Consider the following 25,352-nt stretch of genomic DNA (forward strand, 5'->3'; position numbering starts at 1 on the left):
CCATATTTGGGCACAACTTGAAAAAGTGGGTTGGCAGTACCGCAAAGAAAGATTCAGATAAAAACTAAAACAATGCAGCACTAATTGGATATTTTAATACTTTTTCCATATAGAGTAGGATTTATTACAACATATTTATTCCAGGCCTAAACCTCCAAACATTTGTTGAATAGTTGGAACAAAGTTGGCACATGTACGGTAAATCATTAAAAACAGCAGAAAATGAGTTTTTATTAGAATCATATTTCTTAGGAGCAACAATGTTTTCAAATAATTATTCAATGCAAATAACGGAACTTCAGTTGCTTAGCAGGATCAAAGTATTTTGCAAGGTTTCTATCACACATTGTTGAGATAAAGAAAAAATGCATATTTATTTTCAGATTGATAAAACAGAAAAAGCATTTTTTTTCAAATAAAATGTTTTTTGTTTGCTTATTATTGCATGTCTCCCTGTAGTTCATCAAGTTATTATTAATGCTATGTATTCTGGTAGCTGTTAACAAATGTACAGTAATAAATCATGTTGATCTTCATTGTGATGAAGAAAACATCAGATTCCTCAAAAGAGTAGCTTTCTGGCTGACATCCAATAAATATTACACACATTTTATTTATTTTTTGTGTTGTGTTTCCTTCTTAGAACCAGAAAAAGAAACAAAAAATGTGTTTGTGCAAAAAATAAAGAAACTGTGGATGAGGCAGCTTTCCTCTGGTTTGCTTTAAACATGTCTCCCTGACAGGGGATTCAAACTAGTCTATGTACAAGGCCTTCATTCTAAATGTAAATATTGACAATGTAAGAGTTAAAAAACTATGAAAGTGCAAGTGGTGTTCTTTGACCCGTTTCCCCCGCAAGCACAATTGCTCTCAGTTTATTGGAAATCATATGGAGATTATTAAAAAAATTTTGGTTAATTACAGCGTCCATAAAAATAGGTTTATTTATATTTATCTGTCAGTGATGGAAGATGCTATTTCTGCTATTTTTTGGTGCTAAAGACAACATTTGCAGGTTATTTTTCTAATTTTCCTTTTGTCCTCCTCCCTGTCATTCACAGCATTTCTTCTTCTCGATGTGCAGGATCTTGTGGCAGTTGGGGCATGAGTGATAAACGTCTTTGAAGCTATTCATAAAGAACGGGATCAGGCAGCACAACAGAATCAACCTGCATCAAAGAGACACCAAAGATTAATTCAGTGAAACTAACATAGAAACATATTATAGACATGTTTGGGGGGGAAAAATCCAAACATAAGATTGTTTTTATCTTTAATGACTCAATTTTCCATTCAACTGAAGCACAATTTAGGCAAAATATCACATTAGAGACAATGGTCAGGAAATCAGTTGAAAGAAATAGAATTAACACTACATTTGCCCTTGGAAAAATAAAAAATATATAATTAAAAGTTATCAAAATCAATTATTTAAACCCTTGAAATATATTACTTCTAATAAGCAGACCCCTATTTTATTTTTATTTTATTTTAATGTTTTATGGTTACAAAACATTGCAAAACTGTTTCACTCTTTTATTTGTTTGAGGAAAATATCTTTACATGCATGTATACTACATTAGATATACTGTACTGGACGTTCAATAAATTACCGGAACATGTTCATTATAAAAGAAATTAATTCGAATAAAATCAATGGAACTAAGACAGGGGTCTGCAACCTTTAATAGTTAAAGAGCCTCTCAGGTCAATGTTTCACTTACAAAAACCAAAAAGGCAGCGACAAAATCTGATTTCATAATTTAGAAAAATTGGACTAGAATTTGTATCTATGTTATTATTAAATATTATTGTGAACATGAATATAAATATGAATAACCTGTTATTTTGGGGCATGTATAAAACAATAAACATGAAGAGAAAATAACCTTTTTTGAAACTGTGAAATAGTTCATAACTTTTGACAGAAGTTCTGCCTGTCAAAATAACCCTTGTGCTATCTTAGATGACCCCACCCTTGCATTTATGTGTTATTCCTCCCATGACAAAGGTGGAAAAAGGTGGAGAGGATTTCATGTAATCCATGGACACCAGTGAAGATCACCAATCATTAAAGAAAAAAGGTTCAGCGCACTGTCAAGTGGGTCTAGATGACCCAACTCCCAATGTTAAAGTGCCTAGGATAGCACAAGGGTTAGGAGACACCCTGTGTGACATAGGATCACCTCAATTCAGCACATGTAGCAAAGTGTAATGTCAGTGATTTGAAGAAAAAAAAAGTTTTCTTTTTTACACGAGATACAGAAATGGGTCTAAATTTTTTAGTTGACTTGTAATTAATTCTGTGAATAACTTAAATAAAGTTTAAAAAAACATTGTTACTCAGTTTTACTGAACTATTTACTTTGTAGATTACAGTTACTTTTTAAAATTAAAGCCTTTTTGTTTTTCTTTAATCAGAGAGCCACAAAGGAGGTGTAAAAGAGCCACGTGTAGCAGGTTGCAGACCCTTGAACTAAGAGACTATTATAAACATGGAGCCTCACAAAGCATTTTGGGTAAATGTTAACTGAAATATAACTTAGGATACTAAAACTTTTTTTTTTCCACCCCAATTTCAGTTTTTGATGTTGCAAACCTCTAAAAACCATGAATGGTTCACTATAAGTTTTTGTTTTATTATTCATATATATCTAAAGCATCATGACCATATTTTTCAAAGTGCCCATTCTTTTTCGGTTCCTTAACCACTTTTTGCCTGAATTTATTACCAGCTTTCAAGAAAATATTTGACATGTTTTGGCTTTCAAATAGATGCTAAATTAAGGTAATTTTGAGCAAAAGTGGCTTAAAACATATTTGCATCAAAAGACTTCAGGGGGTGAGGTCATGGAACACATCCTATATATATTTCTTTTGATTTAATGAGTTTCCTCAAATGGAATCTTTTTTTTTCTTGCTGGTGCCCAGGTTGACTCACCCGCAGCAGATGAAGAGTAAGCACATCAGCCAGGCATAGGTCCCTGCCTTGTAGTCCACGACAGTTTCGACCTGTCTCTCGCACTTAGGGCAGTTTGTCATGCCGGGAGAACGGCCCAAGCCCACATCGTATTTCGCATAATTTTTGTTGCCCTTTTCAGCTTCGAGATGAGACCCAGAGATTTCTTTTGTGGTTGTGAACCCTAACAGAAAGACAGAGAGACTTAAAGACAACGGCACGTTTTTTGACACCGAGGCTACACACGCTTTGGACCTTACTGTGTTTGTCGCTGATGATTGTAGGTTGAGGTTCCTGTTGAGACTCTGATGGAACATGGGTGAATGGGGTGTGGACATGGTACACCTTCACTCCACTGCCTGGACCAAACCATTAGGAAGAGGTCAATTGGAACAAGATAGAAGAGGAGCAGGATTTTTAGTGACACACTTATTAGGGATGACTGTAAATGTATGTGCGCACTTAGTTGTACCTTGTTCAAGGTATGAAGGAGGATCACTTGTTTCATTTGTATTCATAATGCTGGAGAAAGAAAGAGAAAAGAGAGAAAATGTTTTATGACACAAACGTAAGACTCTTTACAAATAAAAAAAACACATTTCTTCACATCTTTACATAAAATGTTAAGCAAAATATTGATTGTTAAATATTCCACTTCTTTATTTCAAATAAAATTAATCCCATGTACTGGTTAATTCGTGTTTCCAGGAAACTGGAGCTAAATTTCAGGTGAGGTCACAGCAATCGGTAGGCACCAACATAAACTTAAGAAAAAGATTTGTTAAAGGCACATTTTTGTTTCCCTTGAGTTCAAAGAAAGATAAAAATCTGCAGGTATTACAATGTACTCTCATGTTTGTTCATGCTTTGTGAAGGTAAATAATGGCTTTTCAGTGTGAAAAACTCATCTTTTTTCAACCTTTGTGCTGCAAAATGAACAATAAATAATGTGGAATTTAAATGTTGGGACAGAGAGCTCACATTCTGTCTTACGTTTCATAATTTTTGGGCAATCGATTCCTTTAAAAAGATTTATTTTGCTGTTTCGAAATAGATTTTTGCCCAACGGAAACATTGTAAATACTTATTTAAAAATTCCAAACTTGTGACTATAAAAAAAACAATCAAACAGTTTAAGAAAAATCGTTGTTGGATGAAAAACAAAAATGTACAAAAGTGCAGTAAAAGACATCATTATCTGGGTGGCAGCACTTCTTAGTTTAAAACTTTGGCAAGAAATTAAAAAAGAAATGATAGTAACATCTTTTGATTTTGAAAATCATAATCTTATCTGGATTACATTGATATTTTTGGGAAATTAAACTTTAAATTTGACTAATGAATATACTTTTGTGCTTTAAGCAGTTTGATGCTTTTATTTTTGAGGATAGGTATTAGTTTTAATGTTTGCAATGCATTCTTCATAATGTTTTTATTATCATCAACAGCTACATTTTTAATGATACACACACATATATATATATATATCTTTAGATATATAATTTAGATTAAAAAAAACTAAAACCTTCATCTGTCTTGGACATATGAGGCACAAGTTTAAACCTCCAAATAACGAAAAAGCGTAACAAGTGTCTACATTAATTTGCTTTTCAATGGTGACCACATTGGTTAAATTGTTTTTTTAGTAAATATTTTGTTCAAATGGTCTCAGATTAGATTCTAGGAATTTTAGGACTTTAGGACTTTCAGGACTTTTTACCTAAAAACTAAGACCAGAAAACGGTTCAGTCCTAACTTACACTAATTTGAGTAAAACAGTTCACAGTTTTTGGCGGCACGGTGGCGCAGTGGTTAGCGCTCTTGCCTCACAGCAAGAAGGCCTCCGGTTCAAGTCCCGGCTGGGGGACATGAAAAAACAACATCAATGGGGGACCTTTCTGTGTGGAGTTTGCATGTTCTCCCCGTGCATGTGTGGGTTTTCTCCGGGGTCTCCGGCTTCAACAAAACAGGCTTTATAGGTTAATTGGCAACTCTTAAAAATTGTCCCTAGGTGTGAGAGTGAATGGGTGTGTGTTTGTGGACATTCTACCCTGCGACAGACTGGCAACCTGTCCAGGTTGTCCCCTAACTTCTCCCACAAGTGGCCGGGATAGGCTCCGCCAGCCCCGTGACGCCGAAAGGGAAAAAACGGTCAAGATGATGAATGAGTTCTGAGTTTCAGACCAAACTATGAGCACTTCTAAAACGGACATGCATGAAAGCTGTCCCAGAGACGTTAGGGCCTTTATGAATAGCGTGCCAGGGTGCGGCCTCATCTCAGCACAGGTGGATGTGGTTTGGATCAGCCAAAGGTTACGGCTTTGTCCCTGTGTCATGGACAAGAAACAAAGGGCCGGTAAACACCCAAATGTTGGTGCAGGAATGCCACAGGGCTGCATTTTTCTCTGTGTGTCACAGATAAAGGTGTGGCACCCAAATGTGCTCAGGATGATCTGTGTAAAAGATGGAACAGCTCTACTGTTCTTCAGCTGCGCAGGTTCTGGACATGTTGTCTCATCTCTATAGGAAGCTTGACTGATGTGTTCTTCTTCTGTTGCAGTAACCATGACAACCAACATTTGATAATTGCCTAGGATAAAAACTAATTAGCAGATGAGTTGAAGAGGAAATGAGACTTACTGGCAGACTGAGAAGGAAGAAAGAAACTTACCAAGTAATGACCATAACTGCTGCGAAAGGAGCGTCTGTTTATTCCAGATACAAGAATGCCACTAGTAAAGAGGGTCTAAACGACTGTATTACCCGTACATGTTGTGTATTAAGCAACTAAATTTCTAAAAACTTTCCAACAGTTTAAATTTAAATTACTTTTATTTGTCTCAATAGATTCTACTAATTATCTCCATCCTTTTGATCTAAACTAGGACGTTTTGTAGAAACTAACTAAATGACCCAGTAAAAAAACTCAAAACGTAGAATTTTGATTATTAGAGTTGAATTCTTAAAATCCATAATATTCCTTTCTACTTCAAGACCTACTATTGATGCATAATCTCAATTTAGGAGACAAGATTTTCAACAATTCTTTTATATTTAATGCTCTGTTTTACTTAACTTGAAACTAATATGTACGACCTAAATTGGCAAAATCTGGCATCTGAAAAAAGAAATCTGAAAATTGCTGCTGTTTTTTTTTTTTACTCGATTACTGCGTGACCTGCTGACATCCTGAATCATCTAGCTAATGTTGGACGTGGGGATCGGGTGGGACGCTTGAAAAGTCCACCAGTCGCATTGCTGACATACTTGCAATCTCATGAGAAGGGGTGGAGTGAAGGATGGGTTAAAACAATGTGTTCTCTCTGAATGTGACATTAAATTTGGCATGTCGCCAATCCAGCTCATGGAAAAAAGAAAAAAAAGGAGTGGGGATAGGGGAAGCTGTAAGAACTGTAGTCAATCAGGTTTTTAGATGCTTAACTAGAAGGATTTCAAGTCAACAGGTGAACTAAAAGCTTGATCCTTCTGACAGTAATAATCGTCATGTGTACACATTAAAACACGTGGGTCAGTGTACGATTGTGGCATCCATATGTGCTCAATCCGATGGTTAAAGGCATTCAGGACTGATAAGATAAAGGAAAGACTAAAATACCACAAGACAGATCGCTCTCTCATCACTTTACCCGTTTTTCCAGTAATATTAATTTTAGTCAGGAGAGTACGTAACATTTTTTCATAACCCTTTCATAACACGACACATTTTCACCCCCTTAAGGGTTTAGCAGTAAATACTAAATCACAACATTTAGGATTATAAACTATTAGGTTTAAATGCTCCCCAAAATAATTTTTTGTGTGTTTTTGTAGATAAAACAAATTATTAAATTATTAATGTTTGTTTTGAACTCATTTTTTGTTTTTAAAATCAGTCACACGTCAGAGTGTAGTTGATCACATGTGTCCACATATATCTAAAAGTAAAAGTCCATGAAAAGATCCAACGTTTTTTTTGTCTGTTTCTCCTCAATGATGCTGTTTGGTTCAGTTTTCTTTTTAAAATTTAGGAAAGATTTTCAAGGGAAATCTATATGAGCCTTCAGTAAAACAATTAGTTAAAACTTAGGTTCAACAGGTTTTGTGCAAAAAACAATTTGGAAAAGCCATTTTTCTTCATAAACAAGAGCAAAAAGTTGAATATCTTCATTCATATCATACTCCTGCAGATGTCTTCTCTATAAATGAATGTCTCAGGCTTACCGTAGTGAAGTGTTGCGGTCTCGTATGGAGAGGTGCGTGGAAGCTGCTGCTGCTCACAATGACTTCTCACAGATTGGGAGTGATACTTCCACCTGTCTCACCTGTATCTCCAAAGGCCTTGGCAGTGCCCTCCCACAGCCCCACCCTTTTGAAAAACAATGAACAAGGCAGCAAAATGACTCAGCTTGTGGTGATGATGTCTATATCAGAACTCGCTCATATCTTCTGTTATAACTTTTTTTGTTTCTCTGAGATTATCAAAGGGAGTGGATCTATGTGTCACTTTCTCAGGAGAGAATAACCTGTTTCCTTCTAGTCAGTGTTGGCAAAGAACAAATCTGCTTAAAAGGTATTAAACAAACAAAACATTTAGATTCCAAAAATTGTTATTCAACCGTTTGTGCCTCAACTTATATGTATAGGTAACTAAGGCTGAAATTCCAATTCTCTGTCAACCCCACCCACCAAAAATCAAACTTTACCCATAGATTAAATTTTAGTGATAAGCATTATTGCTCCAGTTCACTTCACTTAGGATGGAATAATGGATAGTCAATTGCCCAAAAAAATAGTTCCTCCATGCAGACTAGCCCGATGTTGAGCCAATAGAAAAATGCATTAAATCAATTTACATCAGCTCCTGGATGCGCTTTCCTAAAAGTAACACTAGTTTTGGAGAATTGAATGTGATCATTTTCCTAAAATAATAGGCTGAAAACTCCACTGAACATTTTATGCAAAGGGTTTTTCTTTCTTTGTTCTTGTGTACTAGACATGAAGTAATGCCTAAAGGGGCATGGATATAATACCAACCTTCAGGCAACACATGCCCCTACAAATTACATGTTTGTGGGTGCAAGTTATTCAAGTTCAGTGACTTGCAATTAATATATGTTGATTTTTCCCTTCCAGATTGCCATGACCAGCCTGACATATCAAACTTGTGCCATTTCTTAGACCCAGTGTGATGAAAATTGTGTTTTTGGTGTTTTTAATATGTTCTTCTAGTCTTTTTCCCATGAAACGACATATATAAAGAAGATTAAAATTAAAACTGATTTTCTGAGTATGTCTTTATTCAAATTGCTGTGAATCAGGAGTGGACGAAAAAATGCCTTTGGAAAACGCCTGTAGCAGTGACGCAGGTACTGCAGTCGGTGAATCATGAACTCCCTGCTCCGCTTAACCCTTGTGCTGTCCTAGGTACTTTAACATTGGGAGTTGGGTGGTCTAGACCCACTAGACAGTGCGTTAAACCTTTATTCTTCAATGATTTGTGATCTTCACTGGTGTCCAAGTATTACATGAAATCTTTCCACCTTTATCCACCTTTGTCATGGTAGAGGGAACACGTCAATGTAAGGGTGGGGTCATCTAAGATAGCACAAGGGTTAATCTCAATGCATCCACTTACAGACAGATCCATTTCCCTTTATTTTCCTTGTCTGAGCTGGTAACTGGCTCTAAACTGTACTAGCTCTGATATTGCTTGCCATTTTTGTTGCACCTGTAATGTTAGGTTGGGGTTGTAAGGGGCTGTAAGCAAGCGGGAGAGTGAGTAGACAGATGGATGATGGGAAATGGGGGTAGGCTTACTCTGCACCAACAGTTCCACCCACAACTCAGAGAAAACTATGTCTTAGAAAACTAGAGGTTTAATTAGAGGTTTAATTTAGGCTAAAAATTGCATAATTATAAATAAAGACCACTTGATCACAAGATGATTGTAGTTTTGAAACACTAAAATAGTTTCACCTGTGGCTCACTTATGTGCTATCCAAGGCACTTTACACTACACTACAACATTTTCACTAAGTTGAGAGTGCTTTCCTCCCCCCCCTTTTCATTTCTGTTACCCTAAATCATTCATCTGAAGAATCTAAGGCGGTGCAAGAGAGTTTGGGTGTTGGCTCAGCTTGATGTCAACTGGGTGAGGTGATTGTGTGTTTTGATGGGCCAGACAAGCAACATTCTTAAAAACAAACCATCCCCAGCACTGTTTACCCTGGAGCTCTAAAAAGGCGGAGTGATGAAATCTTCAAATTAAATCCAAGTCGCATTTAAAAAGGTGAATTACTCAGTAGCTGAGTGGACAAAACAAGTTTTTTGGTTCATGGAAATACAATTTTTTACATTTCATTGTAGAATTGGTTGCTTCTCACTGTGCAGAAAAGCATGCTTTCTCCTATTATGTAAGTTTTGCTTTTTGAGTGGATTTGGCTTTTATCACTACAGTGTCTTCAGAAAAAAATCATAATGTGGTGCATGCTTCAAAAGTTTTGAAGAGGACAAGTTCCAGACACATTGCTGTTGCACCAGCAGCCCCATTGACCACACTATAGATGGAACTTTTCATTGTGCACAAAGTCTTCGTAAGGCTTCAAGAGTGTACAAAAGCAGTATTGTGTAATAGAGTGCAACAAATTCCTTCCTAGTGAGATGAGATACAGCAAACAGGAACAGTACTATAGATGAATTTACAGACAAAATCTGGAAGACTGCTATGTTTTCTTCTTATCTTTTATTTGATTTTGACATTGTGAAATGAATGAAGATTTATTAATAAGTCATCTAAAATTGAAGAGCACTGACACCTTAGAAATGTTTTATTATGTACTTCTTACATATTTATGGTTTACGGTTTACGGTTATTTCAGGACATTGATTTTCTAATAAAGCCTGAATCCAACTATTATTGAACACATGTTCATATGCTACACTTGCATTTTTTCCCTTCTTTTTCTTGTCCTTTAAGTGCCAGAATGAGAGTAAGTGTTTACAATACAAACAGTAGATACCCATCAGCAGCACAAATCTTTTTTGGCAATACCTGAGGAGGTGTGGGCGGAGTCACAGGTCCAGAAATAACCCGCGTCAGCCACTCTAAAATAAGTGATGAGAGGTCAATCTTTGTTTTTAGCGACACAACTTTCTTTGGTATCATTGCTTTTTTTTCTCACAAGCACCACAACTTTCATAGTTGAAATAGCATATTTTTAGGTGATTGACATAAAATCAGTGACTGTATATTTGTCTTATCGTCATTGAGCAATTGTTCCATTCCTGTGATGAATGTAAACAATTCTTTGCTTATTACTAAAAGTTAATTAGCTATTAGCATTAGTAAGAAGTGCAAATGGCATGACACATACGTGGGCCTATTTCAGGAATGTAACCAGGTTTCAACGAATTGCTTCTTTTTGCCAAATTTAGTTTCATAACAAGACAACATGACATTAATTTTGTGTTTAAAGGAGAAAACCTTAAATATATGATCAATTATTTGTCGTAAAATCAGTCTTTTGTGTTTTACTGTAAATGGCCCAAGTCCAATTTTGGAAATTGTTGGAAAAACTGAACCATGTGTCTGAGTTCACCCTCTGGTATGTCATGCGTCCTGCTGAGCGTGTTGACATTACTTCCAGCTCTCTGATGAACCAGTTTTTTCAGCTGCTGTTCTGTTAGTTGACACGCTTAAACTTTATTTTTTATTATAAAATAGTCACAAAAAGTTGTCCCCTTTGCTGTTGTGGTGCAAAAGAAAGCAGTAGATAGGTTTCTTTTTCTGTGCAAACAAATTTTCTTTGTGTCCGCTCCGCCAGGTTAGTTTTTAACACTTTTAATACTAAACAAACAAGTAAAAATAAAGACAGATACAGCGTCATGAGTCCTAAATAGATTTTTTTGTGATACTCTAAATCTGGATGCAACCTGTACCACTACAAAAGCCATTTGAGTCAGTTTCTTATCAACAAAATCCCAGCAAGAGCTGCTCAGCTCCATTTAATTTTTGTGTTTTTTTTAGAAAAATACACCTGTTACATTTTTTGTACAAGAGGCTGTAATACACATATTTTGTGGTCATTGAGGCATTCATTACTAAAAGTAGCTTTTAAATGTTTACAATGATTGAATTATAACTGAGATTTTTCTAAATATTTTAATTCATATTACTTTTAGCAGCTGCACATACAAGTTCATTTTAAAATAAGGTCAACCCTGTCTCAAATAAGATCCTCCTGCTAGAGCAGTTTTGCTTGAATTAAATATTTAAGAAAGTCAAGTCAACAATGATATTTTCCATTATGACTTAGGCAATCTTTTAAAACATGCCAACATTAGGCTAGGATTCTTTTTAAAAAAAATCTAAACATGTAAATGCAGTTATATACTTTGCCTCTGAACAACAATAAGACGCTGTTGTGTAGCAGAATATGTGCTTTATTAAGCTATTCTGATACAGTAATAAACCACCACAAACTTAATACACTAAACTATTATTCATTCAAACCATTTACATTTTTCTTCAAACCCAAATACCACAATGAAGGGAAAATAGAGCTGCATGTGGCTCTGGAACCTCAGGTTGCAGACGCCTGCTCTACAGAGTATCTGTTCAAAAGCACATTTCTATATAACGTGTGTGTGAAGTACTTTAAGGTGAGAAGATATATATATATATATATATATATATATATATATATATATATATATATATATATATATATATATATATATATATATATATATACATAGTGTTAAATTAAATAAGGAAAATGACACAAAAATAAAATAAATTGGCTAATGTGCTCTAGCAAATCTGTGTTTACACATTTGAATTAAACTAGTCTTTAAACCTTTGTGTGTTGTTGCGTTTGTGTGTTACTACATTGAGCCACATTGCAGATAGATAGATAGATAGATGGATAGATAGATAGATAGATAGATAGATAGATAGATAGATAGATAGATAGATAGATAGATAGATAGATAGATAGATAGATAGATAGATAGATAGATAGATAGATAGATAGATAGATAGATAGATAGATAGATAGATAGATAGATAGATAGATAGATAGATAGATTGGACCAATATGCCCGCATAAAGTCACATAAAAAAAGGCAAATTTTCAAGAAATAAAAGTAGTAAAATGATGGGTATTTTGGCAGGAAGTGTTCTGGTCAGTCAAAGCTATAATATCATGGAACAACTCAAAACCAACATCAACATATGTTTGTTAAATAAGTAGTAGCTCCATATGCATCTACCTCACTTTCTAGAATTTGTAGAACAAAGGTCAGATGGTTCAGTGAGACTGTAAGGTGGATGCACTCCTGGTAATGGTGAAAGAGCGTCCCGTCCTGAAATAGTTCTCTATTTCCTCCAGTGAGCGTCCACCTGTCTCCGGGATGCACACAGCGTTGAACAGCAAGCAGAAGACACACACCACTGTGAAAATCAGGTAAGGGACGTACAGCCCGTAGCTGTCCACTAGGTGAGTGAAGGCGTGGGTGAGGGCGAAGGCTGTCAGCCAGCTAACGGTCACACACAGTCCTGAGGCCTTCCCCCTGACCACCAGCGGGAGCACCTCAGACATCAGCAGCCATGTGATCGGGCCCCATCCCATGGCATATCCTGCGAGATAACAAACATTCTGATGACTGAGACTTTTTTCACTGAGATGGGTGTGACAACTTAACAACCAGTTCCGCCTAGCAAAACCTCATAAATAAACAAATGTGGCTTTTCATGTTTTGTCAAAAACGGGGTGAGATTTTCAAAAGAAAAAGCCGTAGGGACAGTTGGGAGTGTTTTTCAAACAGCAACAAAGCAGTCTGAGTAAGGACCAGTTTTTAATATAAAAAAAGTTCACTAATTTATTTTAGAAACTAAGTATTTTGTGATAAAATGTTTTAACAATTGTTACACAAAAAGAAACTACAAACATGACGTGCAGCATTTCTTTCTTATCTGTGAATTTAAAAGATTTACAAATGAAATTTACTTTAAATGAAATTACAGTTTTTACATATTTTTTAATTTCCATATCCTTAGTCTGACAACATTTCTTAATATTAATGGTTTGCATTTAGCCTTATCATTTAGCCTTGTCATTAAACTGATAATCAGAATAAACAAGTTTAATGAATAATGAATAATGGACACAATGTAAGCGCTTTGAGTGACTTGAAAAGCGCAGATAAATCCAATCCATTATTATTATTATTATTATTAAAAACTTCTCAAAGCCTGTCTTTATTGCCAGGCTGTCGACAGAGCATGAGACTCTGCTCTGCTGGTGTGTTTTATAGTTTATTTTGCATTTCTCTTGTGTTTTTATAATACTCATTTATCATTTTTACTTTTGGTGTTGTTTTTAATGTTTCTGGATTTAGTGTACGACGCCTTGTTTGACTGTGGTCATTTGAAGGCACCATACAAATAAATTATCTAAATTTTAGAGACACATAGGTCAAAAGGCCACCATGCAGTGGCCTAAATGCAAGTTTTTCAGCAAATTCAGCATGTGGCTGCGCGGTGGCATTTGCAATTGGGAGGCGGCAGTTGATTTTTACACACTGCGGCTTTCTGGGTCATAAGAAAAAGTTCAAATGAAACGGATGATTTTTTGACATCAGGAAGTGGCCACCCGAGCACATTTTAGGGTTGGGTTGTGACAGTCCAGTGATGGGCGGGCAGCAGAAAGACAGCAGCGTGATAATTGACTGATGGTGGGGTCTCCAAGTTCCCCAAAATTGTCTTATGATCGGCCAATATCAGGCTGCCACCCTCCAGCCACCCCCTGCCCCGGTGCAGTATAACTGCCATTGTTCAATTGTTAGAAATTGTGCGGTAGCAGCACGGGTACTCGATGAGGGCTGTTGAGATGGGCCGGGGGCCCCGAGATGACTGGACGACAATCTGGCGATCCCGGCTACTGTGGGTCAAATTGGGCCAAATTGTGCCATCACCAAATTGGGTGATGGAACATCTTGGCACATGCTGGCAATCTTGCTGCCACATGCCTGTGGCCGCCCAGCTGTTGCCCAATTTCGTATAACTGTTATCCCCGCCTGACTGACTGCCGCCATCTGCATTCATGACCATGCAAATGATGTTTTACAAAATCAGGCGTCTTAAAGATTCTGCCGATTCCTACCCATTGTGCGGTCACAGTTGTATATGTGACCATAGCATTAGTAAAATCCCAGATTCATAAATAGCAGCAACATCTTTTATTATAAACAATAAATAATAAGCAAAATAGTTCGAGTTCACTTATGAGGACTCAAGCCGTGTTACAGAGAAAACGACATACCAAAGATCCAACCAAAAACCCTAAAAATGAATTGGAGTGACTGAAAGTTGTTGCTGCAAAGCCTTACCTTTAATACAGCTTTAAGCTGTAATACAAGAGGCTGGAAAAAGCATTGCATTTTAGGGAAACCCCTTTGAAAACTCACCAAATATAAACACCACAGTAAAGACGAGAGGGATGAGGCCTGCGGCGGTTTGCTGGCTGCTTTGAAAGGCGACGGCCATGTCCTCATGGGTGCCATAGCCCAGCACTGTATGGTTCGGAGGAGAAGGCCCCGGAGGGCAGGTCGTGGTGTGAGAGGCGACGGCTAGGGTCAGGGAGGCCAGGAACATTAGCATACTGGAGGTGTACAGCAGGGCTTTTCGTCCAGCTTTGTCCATCAAAAATGCTGCTATGGCAACAGAAAAGAGGCGGACTGCCCCCACTATTGCAGCATCGTACCTAAGGGAAATTAAGTTGATATTTGTGTTTAGAACCAAGAACAGAAGAACAAACCAAATGCTGTTTGTTTGATGCACAACCTTGGCTCAATTGACACTTGGCTTTTTGCGAAAATGGGCTCCAGATAAACCAAGACTGGTGTGATGCCTGTCATCTGTTGCAGAAAACGCATCATCACTGAGATAAGGATTGGCTTGTAGTAGATGGGTGTGGCGAGATGGGACCATTTGACTGTCTTCTGACTGTCAATGCTCTCCTATGTTGGTGAAATCATTCATATTAGATCTGATCTGCCACATAAGATTATTGCAAGCTGTCAAAATAAAAGCCTGTGCTAATCTTCCACCTGTATGTCCCTTAGCTCGCTGTGGGTGTTGTAGTGATTTCCCCTAAGCCAGCGGAGGACCTTCTCTGCATGCTGTTGCCGGCCAAGGGAGAGGAGTCTTCTAGGGGAGGAGGGCATAAATGTGAGCAGCACAACCATCAATATAGCTGGCACAGCCCCTGCCACTGCCAGCCAACGCCATGGCACCACCAGACCTGCAAAAAGGGAAAAAAGCTCATAGGACTAATAATTAAACAACTGTTGCTTCTTTTCTTTAACCTAATATAACCAATTTTATCATATTTGATTTCTGAGACCCCTATCTATATAGCATAATCAAAACTTTTCTTAAAAACCCATTGAATATAACTTTGTCCATGTTTTCTGCTGTGTAGTTTATCGTCTTTCCACTAGAGGCAGCAGAAGGTATTTTCCTGCTCATTTCAAAACACCTGCCTCTGTGAAATCTCTCAAACAATTTTTGAAGGGAAATGTTTTGCTAATTTTTAAAAACTTTATGGTGATATTAACTCATCTCTTGTTTTTCTTTTTTAAATGACTAATTGCTGTATTGAAAGAATGAAATAAATTGTTGACAATTAATTATTTATGATACAGTTACATCATGCTAAAAACAAATTGTGCATCAAATTAGAGACAGTGAGTGAATAAGGTGCTTTTTCCCTGGAGTCAATTTTTTGAATGGAAAACTAATATTGTAAGAAAAAAGCATAATAAATCAGCCATAATTAATACTATAAATTTCAATTTTTTAGTTTGATTTCTTGAAGGGTTTAAAAAACATCTCAATTCCAAAAAAATTTAATTTTCTGTCAACTCTTTGATGTACAGGATTTTTGTGATTATCATAAAAGTTTGTTTTTATACTGATAGGCATCTGCTGTGTCTGAGGAAAAACAGCTGAACATGTGTAATAAAAACAACCCCTTTAACATTCAGTTTCTGCAGCAGAGACACACACCGAGAGCGTAGAGAGTCAGACTCCCAAACACAGCCGTGACCTGAGGACAGGAGCCCAGAGCTCCCCTCACTCCTTTGTGGGAGATCTCAGAAATGTACACCTGAAGCAGAAACACAGAATAAACCCCTTATTGGTCATTCGTAAACCACAAACAACATTCATTCACTTACAGCCAACTTGATTGGTAATACGGATAGGCCTACGGAAACCTCCATTTTTGGGTCATGGTTTTGTTTCAGTTCAATGTAACACAAAAAATTCATTTTTAATTTGCTAAAAAGTAAATTAACCACGAAGAAAAACCGTTCAATACTAATCTTGCTGTAATTAAACAATATTAAATATATTAAATTTAGTACAGTACTGTTTGACATTTTCAACATAAACAAACGTATGGAGTACGGATGCAATGATTCACTTTCCCTACGATTCAGTTCAAAGTTCTAACATACAGTTCAAATTACACCAACACTTGTGGCATCTAGAATTAGTAATATAATTTAATAAAGAATCTATCTTGAATTCTGCAAGTGTAACATCATTTCAAAATGGACAGTGTTTAGTGTGTCGATTTTATGCACAATGGTGAAATGTTTTTCTTTGTGTTCTCAATTTAAGTCCACTAATTAAAAAAAATTATGGAATGAAAAATGAAGACTTACATTTTTTTGTTTTTATTTTTTATTTTAATCAACCCCTTTCGATGAAGTTACCTCTAAGCAAAAGCAATAGTACTGCTGGAAGCAATGCTAAGAATTTGCAGTTATTATGAAGGCAAAGGCAAAGGGTTTATATTTTTGGCTTTAAGGCATGGGAGGCAGGTCATATTTAACCTTTTCAACAAGTTTCAATTTTGTATAATTTGCAATGTTTTGTTACAAACTAAATACCAGAAATACCAGCAGAGCTACTTTTTTCTTTTTTTAAATTATGCATTTGACCCTAAGGAAAATCCTTCCTGTGCCTTTCTGGAGCTAGCCCGTTAAAAACATGTACAAAAAAGGCATAATTTAATTTACTTTTCTTGCTTGGTAAGAACACCTATGCATGGCTTCTTGTTGTTGACAACAGTTCAGCCTTTAATGTTATTTGGCCGTTCAAGGTTCAAGGTATAGCATCTTGCACTTAACACCATACTGTGCAATTGGATTGCAGATTTTTTAACCAACCGCAAAACAAATTGTTTTATTGGGAAAGTACACTTCATCTACGGTTTTTAATCAATACAGAGGCTCCCCAAGGGTGTGTGCTGAGCCCTTCATTCTACTCTCTGTTCACATATGACTGTCGCTCATCATTTTCATCCAACCTAATTGTCAAGTCTGCTGACAACACTACAGTGCTTGGACTTATCAATGACAATAATGAAAGGGACTATAGGAAAGAAGTGCAACACTTGGTGTCATGGTTGAACAATAACAACTTGATCTTAAACATAAAAAAGACCAAGGAAATTATTGTCGGCTTCTGCAGATGTAGTAAAAAACATCAGCACAGAGACATTGGGACGGAGATGTTTGAGAGGGTGACTAATTTTACATTTCTAGGGGTAACTATGACAGAGGACCTATCATGGGGTCCAGACACTGCCTCAGTGGTGGGTAAGGCCCAACAACCCCTTCACTACCTGAAGAAACTAAAGACTGGTGAAATCTCCAGGCAGCTGATGGTGAACTTTTACAACTATGCCATCAGCAGCGTTCTGACATGTTTTTTTAGTGTGGTTTTAAAGCTGCACAAATGTTGATCAGCTTAGACTCCAACAGGTGGTGAAAACAGTAGGGAAAATCATTGGGACCAGTCTTCCAGAGATGAGTAACATCTACACCACCTGCTGTCTAAAGAGAGTCCACAACATCCTGCGTGACCAGCACCATCCAGCCCACCATGTCTTCCACCTGCTGCCCTCAGGAAGGAGGTACAGAATGAAGAATATATAACCCATAGAACTGGTTCAGAATCATTATCAGCAGATCATGCATGCCATACATGTGAGAGGCCCCACTGAAGTTTTGAGGAGCAGACACAAGGGAGGGCAGGTTGCGGAGGTGGGTGCAAGGCACTCATGGTGTGGGAGGAGGCTGTTTGCAGGTTGTGTTGTGGATTCTTTCTGTGCAGATGGTGACGTATCAGCTAACGTCCTTGGGAGCCGTGGAAAGGGAGACCACTGACCAGGCGATTTCTTCACCCTCCTTTCTGCATTTACATATTCATCAATACATTGTATAAATCCCTGGGCAGGGATAGAAACAGCGCTCTTTCTTTGTGTTCCTGATGTGAGCCCTGTTTTAATAATAGGCATTCAGGGAAATTGATTGAGCCCGCATATCTGTATTAGAAATATTGTTAGTGTAATAAATCTTTGGTTTGAATTGGAAACTTCCCGTCTGTGGACTTTTATTCCAACAGGATCTCCACGCTTCAAGGTCCATCCAGGCCAGGACAATTAGACTGAATAACAGCTTTTATCCACAGGCTACTGAACAGTCCCACCCACCAACCGCCCCCACCCCTCTCCAACCTTCTCATCTGAGTAATTGCCATATCCTGCTCTAACTGTGAACTGAATTGCATTGCTTCATATCCCCCGCTTCATATCTCAACAGACTGTATATACTGTACCCCCAAACCTGCTCCACAATAACCATATCCACCTCGAAAATAACTGTGAACTGGACGTCAAGCTGCTATTGACTTGAATGACATTGAATGTCTTATTTTGTTTAGTCCTTGCTGTGTTTTTGTACTGATGTTGCACTTTGGTTATTTATTCATTGGGTATTTATTTGGTAAATGGGAGCCTTCCACACTTTGGAAACAACTAGGGTAATTGTTGATGCTCTAAACGCAATTTCATTGCTCATTAATAAAAATGACAAATAAATAATTCTTGGTTCCAAGTTTTTCAACAGAAAACTACGTTTTTTTTTGAAAGGCTTGAATGAACGTACTGGAATGGATGCTGCAGTCATGCCGGCAGCGACCCCCGTTAGGAAACGGCCAAAATGTAGCATCCACAAGTCCACAGCTCCTGCCAGCAGCATGTACCTGCAACACACATGACACCACATCATGCAAAACACAGACTACAATAAAGTTATGTCATCCTTCATGCTCAAATCTTGTTCGAAACCTCCTTCATTTATTTAATTATGTTCATGTTTTAAAAAGGTAATTAAAAACTAAAGTTGTTTTAAGGTTCATTTTAAATAAGAAAAGGCTATTTTAACATTTTTTTAGTTAAACTGAAAAGGAGCTATTAAATCAATTAAAAATGAGTTATTTTGTTTTCAGAAATACAAGAAAAGGCTAAACAAAAAAATTCAGTTGGTGGTTTACATCATTTATATGAACCAATGTAATCTTTTTTTAACCTGATTGGTCTTTTTTTAACCTAAATTGGAATTTTACCCTGAGTTTATTTATTTATTTTTGCAGAGCATCTCCTCTTTAAGGAGCAGATGGATGATGTTTTGAGCAAAAGTTACCTCAATGCATTTGATTGATGTGTTGCAAAGAGCAAATAAAATCACATAGCTTATGTACACTTGTGTTCTCAATCATTGTCTCTAAAGTTCATCAGAGTAGAAGAGTTTAGATAGAGCTTAAAATGCAAAACAAACAAATCTACTCTAAGTTTATTCACTGCAAATTAGATGACTACTGAACAACCAGGAGAAAGTACTAAACACTGAAATAAAAGTACTTCACAAACCTGTTGGTGCTAGAAAATACGTTTCTAGGGTTGTAATGATTCCTCAACTTCATTGATAAATCGAAGTATGTTCTTACCCAAACAGATCGATCTGTCTGAGGCAAGTTGTTAAAGTTGTTACCATCATAAAATCGATTCAAAATAAAATAAATCCTTTATATTGATCATGGAAAATACAATTTTTGGTTTATTTTACTAAAATGTAAAGATGTTGAACAGAATTCGATTCACTATATGTGACATCATGACCAAGCACCAGCACAGCAGATAAGACACACATGTGATGGCAGCAAAACATGATCAAGCCATCATTACTGTCCACCAAATTGCTATTGCTAATTGCTAATTTCTATGTTTTGGTGAATTTTCTGAATACTTTGTTTTTGTTATTAATTTTACTGCTGAAAAGCTTGAGAGTTAATGTTAATAAAATTCAGACTTTGCTACACTTTGTTTTGTCCCAGTCATTTGTGTTTATTAGTTTGGCCTTAGTTTTGTGACTCCCAGTCACCCGAGTAAAAGACTATGCTGCCATTTTAAACCTCCCAGTTTCTAAATTCTTTATGTTGCCCATTTATGCCATTTCCCCCCAGATCAGGGATGTAACACTGTTTGACTGAAATATGCTGACATCTACCCAAGAGTGGATGGCACAGCGGACGTCATAATGCTGAGCTTCCGTCCAATCAGATCATTGAGCATCATGGCCCCCAGCCCACCAGCCGCTGCACCCAGGGAGTAGATGGAGCCGAACCAAGCAGCTTGTTCTGTGTCCATCCTGAGCCGAGGGTCTGCATCTGGACTTTTAAGTTTGGGCAGAACTGGAGAGGAATAGACCAAGGAATACCCGAAGTTGAAATTTCCCAGGACTGCCGAGAACACGGCCAGGAAAAGTCTGGAATTTCTAATCTGAGGGAGGAAACAGAAGGCATCCAATTAAAGTATAAACTTCAGTTCATGAATGTCCTCACAGAGACGAAGGCTCAATATGATCTATAATTCTGCACATTGGATCCATTTTAACTGAAAACAGACACAATTTCACACATCTACTGAAGATATTTTATCATTGTAATTTTTATCACACTAAAATATGCATAAAATGTGCCAAACTGTCAGAAAACCTGCACCAGTTTTAGAGCACACCCTCCTGTGACCATCTTCAGTAATATTTACATGTTTATATCAAACAAAATCTGAAGAACAAAAGGGATGTCAGTCTGTTCTTGTTCTTTAAATGAGCTAATTAATTAAGTTTGGATATAAATATGTGTTTTTGATCAAGAAAACAACAGATGTTTTGTTCTGTCCTGCTTTACCTGGGGGAATTTATTGAACTTTGTCAAATAATTTCATTATTAGTTAAACATGAGTTTTCCATCATTTTTCACAGAAAATGACAAGGAAATAAGTGGACAAGAATAATAAAAAAGGAGGACAAGAAAAAAAGCAATGATAGCCAGAAAAAAAGCAATGTAGAAAAGGAATTGTCCTCAATTTGTGAAAAGGAAAATGGTGATAGATGAAGTCAAAAACGGGTAAGACTTATGACAAAACCATGATTGTACATTTATCATTTATTTATCTGGAATTTTTTTTAATGACCAAATATGGGTTTTTCATGCAGGGTCTGATCTCTTAGGATATGGTTAAAAATTAAACCTTTTTTCTGTTTAAAAAAAAAAAGAAATTCGTGTGCTCTCATCACTGAAATAGTCTCTCCTTAAAATCATTTTAATTATTTATTGCTATTGTTATTTTGTATTGGAGAGATTTGTTTTGTGATCTTTATAGGGTATTAGTCTGAAAATCACATCTATTTGTATCTTTATCTGAATTTATCCAATATGAAGTCTGTTTCCTTGTTTTTTTATAATGGTTGAAACAATATCTTCAAATATCTTTAAAATGGAATCAAACTGTCAAAACATTTGATAAAGCTATAAGAGTTTCACTTTTACCCTAAATGCCAACATTGAGTAAAGAATGTGGATTTCTAACCTGAGATCCAGCAGATGTAGCTCTTTCCTTCAGCAGTGCTGTTTCCTCGTCCATCTTACAGCCTGTCAACTTGAACGTCCTTTTCTGAAGTGGTTTACTGTACCGAAAATAAAATAAAGATAAAACCATGCAATGTTGCAATGTGTTACCAACAAAAAGCAGAAGAGGGGGAGCCGCTGTGTGATTCCTGGATTAGCACATTCAAACAGAAAAAAGCAGAAGAAGAGGCAAGAACTCCCAAACTAGATGAGTAAATGAGGAAGGTCAGGGTTTTCTGTTTAATTCTATCAACCATGAGATTCAGAGTTTCACTGTACTATTAGGCTGATTGAGAAGACAATGCAATTTGGCTTTAGTGTAACTATTAATCTTTTTGGCACCAATATTGACTCTTAAACAATAACCTTATGGATCCATATGTTAGATTATTTCTTTTAAAATGTTAACTCTTAGTAGTCTGGGGTCTTTTTGAGCATTTTTACTGCTTTACAGTTAGCTGCTATAATAATTATCCTTTTGTACTTGATATTAGTATTAATAGTACCTCACATTATAATATTTTTGATTATGTTACACAATGAACCTCAAACTGTCCAGACAATTCAATTCTGGGTGGTAAATGTCCCCTTTATTATACAGCAAAAATGTTGATCAAATAGTTTGTTTTATAATAAAATATCAAACATGTAGAGACAAAAAAAGTATAAATCTACAAACAAAGCAACGAAAAGGTCAAAACAATGTGAAAATGTTCAAAATTAATGTGTGAAATTTTACAGAGTTTTAGGGCCAGTTTACATTTTTTTGTTTTGACTTTTGTCGTAAATTTGCGAGAAAAAAAAGTCATAACTGTTAAACTACGAGAAAACGACGATTTTCTTCGAGAAAACAAGTCATAGATTAGTAAAAGGCACCAAAGTTGTCTCTTTATAGGAGCCTAGCAAGATGAAAGATGTGGAGCATTTGGTGAAGCTTTATTTCCGGATAGATTTCAAAAACAAAGTCCGAATCTGTGAATATCTTTCTAACTTTACCGAACTGAGATTCTGAACCTTTTGGCGACTCAAAATCAGATTATTGTCAGTGGAGCTGGCTTTCTGGGGTTCGGTGTCATAAAGCGAAGTTTCATATGTAAAATAAGTAGCTCAGAGACACGTTTGGGTGAAGAGGACTACTACTTTATTTTCTTTTTCATTCACATACCCAGAAGTCCATTTTTCTCCTTACGTCATGAATCTGTCATGCGCAGAACACCAATGTGTAAACTGTACATACGCCCCCTCCTCCAGATGAAACGTCCGTTTCAACATTAAACAACAAATATGAATGTAAATAGTCTGTTATATTAGCCTTTGAATGTTGAAAATGCCGTAAAGTGCTCCTCAAACGCAAGCGTCACACAGACTTTGAGGTCTTGTCTTTGGAGGAAGAAAGGATGGAAGTGGACAGCTGCAGGGGGAAACCGATGGCTTCATGATCATCAACGGGCTGCAGAGATCCTGCAAACCTCCATCAATAAATAAAACATTAATAAATCAAAATCAAGCAAATGAGCTTCCAAACATTTCTAACGTTATCAATAAACAATCAGCTCACCTGTTCAATTAAGTTGAGTCAATCTGCTCACTTGTTGCTGCTCTATGCTCACTTCCACTTAAACATAATGATTGAACGATTAATCTCGTATATTTGCGTGTTTTTTTCTGGTAAATTTGCGAGGATTTTTTTCTCTTAAATTCACGACTTTAAATCTCGTAATATTAGTTTTTTGTTTTATGTGGGTCTAAAACTCCGTCAAATTCCACTCAGGGTTCCAAGGATTTATTCCAAGGGCTATCACAATAATGTCAGGGCAAAGCTAATGCCCCCCCCCCCCCCCACACACACTTTCCCTCAAACTCTTGCTTGAGCTGTATTTAGGTGGTTCTGTTCCTGCACTCAGTGTTGGAGTGTAGCTTATGTTCAGCTTCTTTGGTACTCTGTTGTTGAATTCTATTATGTTGTGGATTTTTCCCACCTAGAGTGGCACTTTTTGTTTTTACGTCAGGGAACAAAACAAAACATGAAATAGTAATCCAGATCCATTAGAATGTATTTTTTGGGCAACTATGTGAAAAGCTATAACATACAAAATTACAAATATTACTTTATATTTATACTTTATATATTACACATTACTCAAAAACCCCAGTAGTTATTCATTTTCTGAAAACATCAGAAGCTGCCAAAATATTGGAAATTATGCAACAACCAGGAAGAGTTGTCAGGCACATGTGACATTTTTTCTCGCCATTGGAAGATTGAAAAAATTTCCCAATTTAAAAAAACTAACAAAGTTCAAGAAACTCATGGAATTATTTTTCATTAACACATGACATTGTTGTAGAAGTGTATTGCATTCAATAAAAAAAATAATCTAAACGTGGGTGTTTTTCATTCTAATTTTCTTAATGAGTAAAGAACCACAAACAGGCTAGGACTAACTAAACAGAGAAACAGTTCATACTGGACAATAGACATAATACTTCCCCAAAGTTTGCTGTGTTATGTTTGTGGATAAAGTAGGAAGAACAAAACAGACTGGTTTATGTGCTCGTCATATCACCAAATGGACCCGGTCATGTATGGACACCTTGGGGCTTTTCAATTATTAATTCACGTTCATCTTATAGTTTTCATGATCAGATGAGGGTAGTGCCCAGCCTGTTTGTAATTCTTTTTTTTTTTTTTGTAGAAAATGTTAGAATGAAACCCCCCCTGTTTTTTTTCCACCCATCCATCTTCCGCTCATCCGGGACCTGGTTGTGGGGGCAGCAGTCTCAGCAAAAATGCCCAGACCTCCTCTGGGGGGACCAAAAGGCGTTCCCAGTCCAGAAAGAGATATAGTCTCTCCAGCGCGTCCTCGGTCTTTCTCTGGGACTCTGCCCAGTGGGACATGCCCGGATCACCTCCCCAGGGAGGTGTCCAGGGAGCATCCCAAATAGATGCTCAAGTCACCCGAACGGGCTCCTCTTAATGTGGAGGAGCAGCTGCTCTACTCCCAGCTCTCTGCAGGGGACCCAGCCTCTAACTCTAACCCAGTTCTGTTCATAGCCATAAAGACTATGAACAGAACTGGTGATAAAGGGCAGCCCAGCTGGAGTCCAAGATGATCTGAGAACAGGTCCGACTTACTGCTGGTAATTTATGACCAGGGCTCCTCCTCAGAAACCGGCCAGCCCTCAGTAAGGCTCCTTGGACCCCATACTCCCAGAGCACTCTCTACAGGACCCCAGAAGGGATGCGGTCGGACACCTTCCCCAAATCCACAAAACACTAATGGGCTGGATGAGCAAACTCCCCCAAAGCCTCCAGCATCCTAAATAGAATGTAAAGCTAGTCCACTGTTCCACTACCAGGACGGAAATCGCACTGTTGTTCCTGGATCTGGATCTGAGGTTTTACTTTTAGACGGACTCTTCTCCTCAGTATCCTGGCATTGACTTCGCCAGGGAGGCTGAGGATTGTGATTTCTCGGTAGTTGAAACACACCCTTCTGCCCCCCCCCCCTCCTGGCATGGCGGTGGTGGTGGTGTGTGTGTGTGTGTGTGTGGGGGGGGGGGGGC

At 37.2% G+C, this 25,352-nt stretch overlaps 2 protein-coding genes across 2 annotated transcripts; both read right to left on the reverse strand.

Moving 5' to 3' along the window:
• Positions 1-73: 73 nt before the first annotated feature.
• Positions 74-7,279, reverse strand: LOC101165558 (lipopolysaccharide-induced tumor necrosis factor-alpha factor homolog). Its single transcript, XM_004071753.4, has 5 exons — positions 7,181-7,279; positions 3,432-3,481; positions 3,220-3,318; positions 2,942-3,143; positions 74-1,169 (listed from the first exon to the last, which is right to left on the reverse strand). Exons 2-5 carry the CDS (start codon positions 3,475-3,477, stop codon positions 1,052-1,054), a joined length of 465 nt encoding a protein of 154 aa, XP_004071801.1. The 5' UTR covers positions 3,478-3,481; positions 7,181-7,279; the 3' UTR covers positions 74-1,051.
• A 4,675-nt stretch (positions 7,280-11,954) lies between these two features.
• LOC101162215 (solute carrier family 2, facilitated glucose transporter member 6) lies at positions 11,955-21,906 on the reverse strand. Its single transcript, XM_004071911.3, has 8 exons — positions 21,748-21,906; positions 20,384-20,655; positions 18,983-19,079; positions 16,032-16,131; positions 15,071-15,264; positions 14,805-14,980; positions 14,429-14,724; positions 11,955-12,599 (listed from the first exon to the last, which is right to left on the reverse strand). Exons 1-8 carry the CDS (start codon positions 21,874-21,876, stop codon positions 12,271-12,273), a joined length of 1,593 nt encoding a protein of 530 aa, XP_004071959.2. The 5' UTR covers positions 21,877-21,906; the 3' UTR covers positions 11,955-12,270.
• Between the last annotated feature and the right edge of the window lie 3,446 nt (positions 21,907-25,352).

Source organism: Oryzias latipes, chromosome 8, assembly GCF_002234675.1.
Source record: "Oryzias latipes chromosome 8, ASM223467v1".
Lineage (NCBI taxonomy): Eukaryota > Metazoa > Chordata > Actinopteri > Beloniformes > Adrianichthyidae > Oryzias > Oryzias latipes.